At 60.6% G+C, this 9,912-nt stretch overlaps 1 protein-coding gene across 5 annotated transcripts; it reads right to left on the reverse strand.

Annotated features, from left to right (window-relative positions):
* Positions 1-722: 722 nt before the first annotated feature.
* GATD3 (glutamine amidotransferase class 1 domain containing 3) lies at positions 723-9,650 on the reverse strand. Of its 5 annotated transcripts, none has more exons than XM_036994866.2 (7): positions 9,490-9,650; positions 9,349-9,401; positions 8,149-8,262; positions 7,206-7,325; positions 4,346-4,466; positions 1,884-2,040; positions 723-1,222 (listed from the first exon to the last, which is right to left on the reverse strand). In XM_036994866.2, the coding sequence occupies exons 1-7, from the start codon at positions 9,595-9,597 to the stop codon at positions 1,143-1,145; spliced, it is 753 nt and encodes a 250-aa protein (XP_036850761.2). In that variant the 5' UTR covers positions 9,598-9,650; the 3' UTR covers positions 723-1,142. The 5 variants fall into 5 exon arrangements, with proteins under 5 accessions (XP_036850761.2, XP_036850759.2, XP_073087365.1 ...); XM_036994864.2 differs by having other exon boundaries at positions 4,374-4,466; positions 9,490-9,644; XM_073231264.1 differs by lacking the exon at positions 8,149-8,262 and having other exon boundaries at positions 4,374-4,466; positions 9,490-9,647.
* Positions 9,651-9,912: the final 262 nt, after the last annotated feature.

Here is a 9,912-nt window from a genome sequence, read left to right on the forward strand (position 1 = left end):
GGGCAGTCCTGGCGGGGGTGCCCAGGGCCCTCCTGCCCCATGGCCCAGCTTCGCGAAAGACCAGCTAGCAGAGGATGGAATTCCGTAGAGGAAGGACCCGACAGGCCAGAGGATGGCAAGCTGAGGGGACCAGGTGGGCACAGTTATCGGGCATTCCTGGCCCTTCCCCAGGCCCTGCCTGGCAGCATGGCGGGTGGGGGATCAGCATCTCTGCCCACTCCCAGCCAGTACTGGCAGTTCAGCACGAACTGAACCAAACCAATCAGCCCAGCCATGTCCACCTGGGCAGCTCTCCAGAAGCCAAACAACATACAGGTGCCACAGCACCCAGTCACGCACAGACCAGGGCATGCGCCTCCTGGGAGAAGCCTGGGGCTCCCTTGCCACCCTGGCTGCTTCCCTGGCAGCTTGCTCACCACGGGCCACGCCAGCCAGTGCCATGCTGACACTCTGCTGCTGATCCTTGGGCAGCTGCTCCTCACAGCCTGGGCCAGGCCGATGCTACCCAGCAGGTCAACCACACAGGTCAAGGGTTGGCAACTTCCCCTTGCCCCTAAAAACCGAGCAAGCTGGGCTAACTCAAGGAGCCTCATTTACATGCTCGTTTGCCAGTTTCAGAGGGCGGTGTCCGTGCTAGGGATGCCTGCAGAGAAATCCTGTTATTGTTTTAATTAGCACATACTTACTCCAGGATTGATCTTAAATGACCAATAAGCGTAGTATTTTGGTTTCCTGATTTATTAATTTGCAAACTTAAGAAAAAAATTTTCCTTCCAAGTATTGCGAAGCAAGCCAAACCTATCACAGAATCTCTCTCCATGAAAGACGTGACTGGCTTGTCACCCTCAGTTCATGCAAGACAGATGGCCCTACAGGTGGAGGGTAGATGCCAGCCGCTCCCTGCTCTCTGGGAAGGAGGTCAAGCTGCGGGGACCATGAACCATCTCTCACACCCAGCTGCCCTGGCCCCTAATGTGCCACGAGCTCACTTTAGCTGAAAAGGCCTACAGATTTACGCAGAGAAGTCAAGTCCTGCCATGTTTCAAGCAGGACTGGAACGCAGGCCACCAGTGCCGCCTGGCACCACACTGCGTCACTTTCTGGCAAGTTCCAGCACCTTCTTCACCATGGCCCCGATCCCCTCATGGACGTGATGCAGTGCTGTCTCGCACATGAAGGCCGGGGTCGTGACCACCTTGTTCTTCTGGTCCACATGGGCTTCGTGCATGGAAGTCATGGAAAAACGTGGCTTGGGGAGGACAAGGGGGGTCCGGGCAACACACCCACCCTGGCCACTGCTCCCGGGCTGCCCTAGAATACCCCTCCTTCCTACTCAGGGCACCTCAGGGTAGGGACTATCCTGGAGTGTCCTGGCCAACAGCGCCTGGTTCCATATGCTCTGTGCCGACTAAAGACCATGGGCCTAGTTCCTGTACCACCTCAGCCAAGTGGGTGTCCCCCTCACAAAATGCTTCATAGTGGGTGCTACACAGCACAACCCATGCCTGCAAGCACCAGCTCAGAGCCCATGGCAACCAGGGGGCAGCGGCAGCCAGGCACCTCCCTCTGGAAACCTGAGAACATGTCTCTGTGACAGCAGAGGCCGGCTCGACCCAGGACGTGCCCCACACAGATGGGGGCACAGGCACGGCCGACAGAACTGGCCTCCTCCTTGTCAGCCAGGTGGCCCTGCTTAGCTCTGGGCCTGGAGTGTGCTGAGCTCAGCCAGTACCCACGGAGCTGATGGGCAGAAGTCACACCACAGCCCGAGGCGCCCCCCAGTAGCGCAGTTCCTGGTTGAAGAGGCTGCCTGCCCAGGGCAGCCATGGAGGGCTAGAGGGCTGCCCCAGCGCCACCTAACGGCCCGATGCCAGAAAGGATATGGTCACCTCCTTCACACAGTGCTTGGCACCCAAGGCTTTGATGACTTCCGCGGTCCCAGCATAGGGCCACTTGCCGTCTTCCTCCTGCTCGTGGCCCACGGTGACCTCGACGCCACCAAGTACTTTGGCCGCAAGGACGGGCGCGATACAGCACAAGCTGAGAGGGGAGAGGCGGTGTCGGCTCAGGCTGTGCAGTCACAGGGGTGGGGGGCAGGGCCGCAGTGCAGCAGCCTGAAGCACACGATCAACCCTGAAACGACTGGGTGTAGGGACAAAGGACGCTGGCTCCAAGGTGGAACTGGCCCCTGGGGTCATGAATGCCATGCACCCTCAGCTTGCTTTGCTACCAGATGGAGTCTCCAGGCACCCAGGTGCCAGGCCCAGATGGCAGGGGTAGGCAGCCACATGAGGAGCTGGGCCCTGGCTGCACCTTATGTGGTATCCAGACACAGGTTGGCTACCTACAGGGAAGGCAACACACGGTGTGGTGGCTGAGGCCCAGGTTTTGGGGTGGCTTGTCACGCAGCAACAGATCACAGCCATACTGACCATGATGAAGGGGCACGAAAGGCCAGGGACACAGCTCAACCAGCAGCCCTGACTGCAGAAGCAAGGGGACACATGCCTGCTGGCCCCACACGCAGGATGCCGAGCCTCAGGGCCACGGGGCCGACAGCTGCCCTCGGGGCTATGAGGTTGTTTTTCACCAGGAGGCCTCGGGACCAGCGGCGCCTGGGCCAGTCAGGTCAGCCAACACGAGGCCCCAGCCCTGCTCCCCGCGCCTCACTCCTGCCCTCCTCTGGCTCCAGTGGCCTTACTGGCTGCCTTTCCAGGCCCTGTGCTGAAGCTGCTGGAATACGCCACGGTAAAATACGATTAAGATGTATTTACGTACTTTTTAAATGTCACAGCAACTGAAATAACTTCTGTTCAGAACCCTGACGTAAAACCCCAACCACTGAACTGCAGCTGATGTCCCAGGAGTATCCTGTCAGGGAGCTGCAGAGGCCCTGGCAGTCCTGCTCAGGATGCCCAGAAGCACATGCTGTGGTGCAGGGCGCAGACACAGGCTGATGCCGGTGCTTGCGTGGAGGCACCTGCCAGCACTGTGCACCGTGTGGGGACAAGCAGGCAGGCAGCCAGCCTGCTGGACCCTCTCCATCCATACTCGTGGTGAGCAGGCCAGGCAGCATGGGATTGCTTGGGAAGGGGCACCCAACGTGTGCTGACCTGCAGAGGGCATTTCATGTGTGACTGGACAGCACTACTGCTTTCTGGAGAAGAGGGCCAAGGAATCTGCCAAGGGCGTGCCAAACGGAGCTTCCAAAGACAGGGCAGCATCGACGCCCCTGCCCAACCAGGGCAACACTGTAGCCCGACTCAGCCAGGGCGGCCATTTATGTGAGTGGGCATGTCGCCAGTAAAGTAGATAGTCACAAAGGGCACCAGGTCCCTCCCGGGTGCTTGCCTGCAAAAACTGGAGCTGTTCCAGTGACAGCACCCTGGGAGGTGGGGGGCTTGCGGCACCATCCCTTCCGGGCAGGTCTGGTCCAAGAAGATGCAGGTAGAAGGTGGCACATGCTGCCAGGCTGACACTGCTTGTGACAAAGGGGGCTCCCAAGCTGGGCAGGGCATCTGATGAGTGGCTAAGGGTCTGTGACAGACCCAACCTCCTTGGCTGCTGTGTTCTGTTCAGATGGAGGGTTCTAGAGCGACCTGGGTATGTTGGCTCACCAGTGACGCGGGAGCCAGCAGCTGTCAGGTGGAGGTTGGGAGGCCTTGAGTCTGCAACCCTGTGAGTTCAGCTCCAGTGCATCTGCACAGCTGTGCTCCGAGACAGCTTCTACCACCAGTGAGACTCCAAGGTGTGCAATGCACGTGCTCAGTGCCCCATGGGCCCACTGTGCAGTGTTGAGGCAGGACCGAGGAACAACTGCTGGAATGCTGGTGGAATGGATCTGACGGCGGTGCCAGCACCTGCCCCCAGGGAACCACTCCTGGTGGCAGGCACAGCTGGCCTCGCCCACCTGCTGGGACTGCCGGGACCCAGGACCACAGGCTGTGATGGGAGTAACTGCTGTGCCGAGTTTGGGAGCGCAGAGGAACGTGAGGCTGCTGCCCGGGGCCACCTCAGACCAGTCCTCGGGGAGGGGCTCCCAGAGGAAGGAAGCTCAGGAGTGGGGCTCATGGCAGCAACCCAGAAAAGAAGTGCCTCTGCCGAGCCTAGATGTGGGTGGGGCCCACGAGGAAGGGATGCTAAGTAAGGCGGAGGGTTGGGGAGCACTGACTGAAGCGCCTCCAGGAAGCTGACAGGATCACCCCCTCCCCCTCGCTAGGCCATCAGCGGACATTACGACCACAGGCCCACAGAACGCTCAGAGCCAGAAGGCACGTATGAGGCCCCGGAAAACCCCTAGGTGACATGAGAACAGGGACCAGTTTTGAAGACCACTGCGCCCTGCCTGCCGCCCTCTGTGGCCCCGCACGCACCCAATGGGCTTCCCAGCCTGGTGGAACTCCTTCAGGACGCGCTCCACGTCTCTGTGGACTGTGCAGTCTTTTCCATGTACGGCGAACGTGCTCCTGCCATGAGAGGGGAGGCTTCCTTAGCTCTCAGTGGGCCTGGCCCCCAAGAGCCCACATGCGGTTCCATCCACTCCTCAGGAAGTCATCACATGCAAGTGTGCACATACGTGTGTGTGGCTATTCATATAATTATATGTTCCTGTACCTTCCCATTTTTTAAACAGAAAGACGCTGAGTAATAAGGGGGAGGGAGGGTGGAGGTGGACAGAACAGACACAGTGGTGCTTGGTAAACCCAGGAACCGCAAGCAAGCACGCGGCCCAAGACCAGCGATGGTCACTCGCTAAGAAGGAAGAGAAATGCATTTTGTTCCCCAGAGCTGGAGCCCTGGGGTGTCATTAAGGGGCACACATGCCAGCACCGTCTCTGTGGAAGGCAGGCCCATGAGGCCATCAAAGGCCAAAGGGCACGCCTCTGCCCACAGCCTCACCTGGGCTGCCCCTGCTGTTTATGGGCGGGACTATCCTGGGGCATCTGCTGAGCATGGTGCATGAGGAACCAGAAAACTGGGGCAATGGAGGGTCGCCACCTGATGTGGAGATGGGTGCTCGGGGTGTGCACGTGTGTCAGACGTCACATCTTACACCTCAAATGCATGTGTCAGTTACAGCTCCAAAAAACCATCAAGACAAGAGCAGGCTGGAAATCACCAGTGCCCGTCAGGGTCAGGCCATCCACCAGATGGGATCTGTGCACACAGCTGTGGGGCCGGCCAGCGGACCAGCAACAATCCGCTTGGTTGCAAACACGCAGTGCAGAACTGAGCTGGAGAGGCTATCCCTGTGCTACACACAAGCTGCTCACAGTGCCAAGGAGAGCCTGAGCCCCTACACAGGAGGAAGGGGTCACCACGCTGCCCCTTAATGATCACAGCAGCCCTGCTCAGGGGACCGCTGTCTCGGGAACTGGCCCTCCTCCTGGAAAGGTCAGGAAGAATGGGGCCAGCGGCCACCAGCAGCAGCTTCCCCCAGGGATCCTGAAGCCTACAGCATCCTCTATAGGGGAGACATGGATACACCAAGAGCTGGCTCAGCTCCTAGGTCAGCCAAGTGCAGGTGTGGGGGACACAACCCAACAGATCCCCCAACGGCCTTCACCTAGGGGGAGGTGCTAATGGTCACAGCAGAGGTACAGCACTTAGTGAACCCATCTCATGCTTTCAAGAAACCCTGTCCCATCGGAGGTCAAAGTCCAGCAGACCCCTTTCTGTCACTTCCTGCCAAGAGGCATGTGAAGGTGGTGCCAAGGGGAGAGGCCTCAGAAGGCCAGGTTTCAGGAGCACAGCTGGAAAAACGGGGTGGCTCTGCAGAGAGGAGGTGCTGCAGTCTGCAGGCAGAGGGGAACCTCCAAAGGTCAAAATACAGAAGGGCTGTGCACAGTGGGACACTGGGGAACTTAACGCCTCCCTCTGGGTACAGGGCACCCCGACAGAGCCAGCCAGGAGGGACGGCACCATTCCATCTCGTGTCCTGACCATAAAGGGTCCACAGGGGCTAGGCACAGGTCAGAGGCGTAGCTTTAAATGTCAACATGACATTCCCGTGTGACTCTTGGGCAAGCAGCTGGAAATGCAGGTCAGAAAGGGGGTGGGTGGTGCTCCAGACCTCAGCGGTGAAAGGTGAAGCTCATGCAGGTGAGCCTCAGGGGGCAAAGGCGGTGCACGGGGAGGGGCCTGACAGAGCAGCAGCGACCCTAACAGTGCTCGCAGGACTTGAACGCAACCCCATGGGGCCTGAGATGACGGGATTATGGGACCCTTCAGAAGAAGACACCAACGGCTCAGCGAGGAGGAACCACAAAGGACGAAGGGCAAGGGGAGAGCCTCATTTCTGCAGCAGTGCCCCGAGAAGCAGGCAGATGGGGGGCAAGGAGGCAAAGGGCCAGCACAGGCAGTCCAGGCCACACAACCCTCACAATGGCCCCGCCAGCAGGTGGCAAGCCCTGGGGCTGGATGTCCACAGCCAGGTATTTGTCACCAGAGGCCCTGGGCCTGGGTCAGAGGAATGCTCTCATCCTCGTCCCAGGAAAACGCTCCTTCCAGGGCCCGTCTGCTCATCTGCTGTATCTCCATCACAACCCATGAAGCTTGGCTGTCAGACATGCTGTACCATGTGTTCAAGCACCCAAAACAGTCGGGCACAGCTGCTTCCCATCTCCTGCACCAGGACAGCTGTGCGGGACCCCCATCACCTGAGCAGAGGCCCCTGCCCGCCTCCGGAGGGATGTGCTGGGACAGGGACAGCACAGACGCATTCCTGAGACACACAGCGAGACAGAGCAACAAGAGAGAGCAGATCCAAGACCAGAGGACAAGGGCACTGTAGTGTCTCGGCGCCATGGGACTGGCAAGGCTGTGCTGCTAACTCTCAGGCCCAAAGCCCAATCACCATAGCAACACCCACAAGCAAAGAAAGAATGGGCCCATGTCCTGGAGGACCCTTACCCAACAACCTAACAGAAAAGCAGGTCCCTATGCTGCGAGGAGTGTGTGGGAGACGGTATGGATGTGAGCAGACCTCCGGCGAGACCACCTCAGAGGGTGACTGCGGACCAAGCAGAAGGCAGAGAAACCACACATCTTGCTAAAATGTGACCTGAGCCCCATCCTACAGCAGTTCCACCCCAGAGCAGCTATGTGCGTCAAGAAGCAGAGATCCCCAACAGCAGCCAGGTGTCCAACCCGGCCCACCCACACCCCAGGTGCTGCGGGAGAGAGCCCAGAGCTCTGACACGCACAAGTTCTTGGCAGCTCCAAAGCCTCCAGGGAAGATGGCAGCATCGTGGTCGGCCGTGCGGAGCTTGGCCAGGTCGGTGATCTTGCCACGGGCAATCCTGGCTGACTCAGTCAGAACGTTCCTGGGAAAGGAGAGACCACAGAAAGATTCAGCGTGCAGCCAGGAGCAGGGCAGGCGGAACCAAGCAACCAAGGCCCCAGGGAGGCACATGTGCTGCCTATAAGAGGGAGAGCGACCCACACCTGTGCAGCCCCTGGAGCCCTCTCAGGTCGGCAACTCAGAACCCAAGCCGAATTGTCAGGGACTTCCTGTCAGCCAGGGACCCCAGGAAGATAGGCACCCCTCCGGGTACTGGTGACAGACAGCAACTGTGCAGCAGTGCACACGACGAGCGGAGCTACAGCCTAAGCCACAGAGCCCGGGACCAGGGACCCAGGCAGGGAAAGAGGCATAGGGATCCTGTCTGGGGGATCCACAGCCCCCAGGAGACAGAGCTGTGGATCCCCCCTGGCCCACCTTGCACCGAACCTCGCTGGAAGGTGCCTGGGAACCTCAGCCCCAAGCTGTTGCCCTGCAGTAGAACGGGACAGGGGAGACATGGGGCTCTGAGCACACCAGGCCAGGCCTGAGCACCCAGAGCTGGGTCTGGGGGCCCCCCTCACAGCCACCTGGGGCTCAAACAGGTGAACGAGGGGGCCAGACTGAGCTGTCCGCCTTCACTCAAAACCAAGGACAAGGTGCCTACTCGGAATCCTGTCACCGCCTCAGTAAGCCCCATGAGGTGAGAAACAACTCCCAGGTTTGCAGCGTTAGGTCCGCCTGAGGACTGTACTTGGAGAGACGCTCAGCCTGGCTCCCAGCTCCAGAGAAGTGGTGGTGCGCACAGCTTCTTGAGCGACTACCCTCCGTGACCACATCTGACCACCAGGGTAGGCAAGACTCACCTGGTTTCAGTCTCAGAAGGCTGCCCCTTGGTGTGGTCGACTACATGCATCTGAGGGATGTCAGGAGCAAAGATCTGGACCTCAGCCCCACCACGGCTCAGGTGAACCAGCACCCTGACCGGGACAAAATCAGACAAGACTGAGACTACCCAACCCAGCTTTACCCGTTACCATGTTTTTGAAAACAGGAGTTTTTTAGCTGACTGCTTTATAAGACAAACATAAAACCTCGTATATACTCACATCCTAACTGCTTTACGAAAAGTTAAGGTTAGCTTGCGGACAATCCAAATTCAGTATCACTGAACTAACTTAAGGAGACCAGCCAGTCCCCAAGCCCCCTTTCCAATCCAGGGTGCTGGGGTCGGGTGACCCAGCTGGTGTCACAGCCTGAACATGTAGGCCCAAGCCTCCAACATTTGAGGGAGCTTTTCTCGACGACAGGAAGTTTAACCCCTGATCTCTCGCAACTTTCCCACCACGGTGGTGGGAGAGAGACCCAAGACGCAGAGGTCTCCCGAGGGCTGCCCCGTTCCAGACACGGCGCTTCTCCCTTTCAGACAAGGCACCAGCACGCGGCCTGGCCCTGGGAGGGTTCAGGCTGTTTGAGGGCCACCCCGACTCCGCCCTCTAACCCCACTGCCCCCACGGAAGCTCGCTGGCCCTCTGCACCCGCCAGGTCGGCACCGTGTCCAGCGCTAGCACCGGCACACGCTGGCAAACCCTGGACGGGCAGGGCTCAGCGGCCTCGCAGCCCCCGCCGCACGGTCCTCCGGTCTCCGTAAGGCACCAAGCTCCGGAGGCAGGCATTCCGCGACCACCACCTGACTCGCCCCCTCCCGACCGCCCTGCTGGTACCGCTCACGGGAACCTTTTGATCAAGGCGCCAGATTCACCGCAATAGCTGACAAGTCGCGTCAGTCAAGGTTACCGGCAGCCACTAAAGTCAGAGCTAAATGGAGGGCGCAGTGTGACCCCTGGGCTGGTAACTCAAGGGCCTGAAAACCCCACAAAGCGCCTATTAAGTGGTTGTCCCCCGGTGGCGGCGTTATCCCGACATCTGAAGTCTCAGCCTCCCCCGCGACCGCACACGCCGACTTCCAGGCGTTGCTCTGCGCTCCCCGCGTCCCTCCGGCGCTCCCCAGCTCAGGGAGAGGCCCCGCCCTTCCTCGGGGCGGTCCCGGGGCCGCAGGGGCTTACGCGGAGGCCTCGTGCAGCTCCGTGCCGTCGTAGACGCCGCACCCAGACAGCACCTGCGGGAGGAGCGCGGTCACGGACGCCCGCCGCGAGGGCCCGACCTCGGGCGGCGGCCCGTCCCCGCGTCTGCCCTTGTCCGCTCACCAACGCGACCCTGGTCCCGGGGCGCGGCGCGGAGCCGTGGAGGGTGGCGCGCGGCGCGAGCGCGGAGGCCGCCAGCCTCGGCGCCAGCAGGGCCCGGACTGCTGCCATGGCCGTGCAGGGACAGCAGGTCGGAGGGTCACGCGGCGGCGCCTGCGCAGTCTCCTGCTTCCGCTCCCGCTCCCGGGTGCGGTCGGGAGCCTTGGCTCCGCGCTCCCGCTGTTTCCGCTGCCCGCGGCAGCAGGATCTACCGCGGTGCCAGCTCGGGCGGAGGCGCGGCAGCAGGTCCCGAGTACCCGGCTTTACCTCCGCTCCTGACGCAGCTCCATCGCACCGCCGGCCGGTGTCTGAGCGCGGCCGGGCCTGAGGAGGACCCCCCGCACCACCACCGCCCCCAGGGAGCTAACCCTGCCCAAGTTTCCCGCC

The sequence above is a fragment of the Manis javanica genome, chromosome 3 (assembly GCF_040802235.1).
Source record: "Manis javanica isolate MJ-LG chromosome 3, MJ_LKY, whole genome shotgun sequence".
Taxonomy (NCBI): Eukaryota; Metazoa; Chordata; class Mammalia; order Pholidota; family Manidae; genus Manis; species Manis javanica.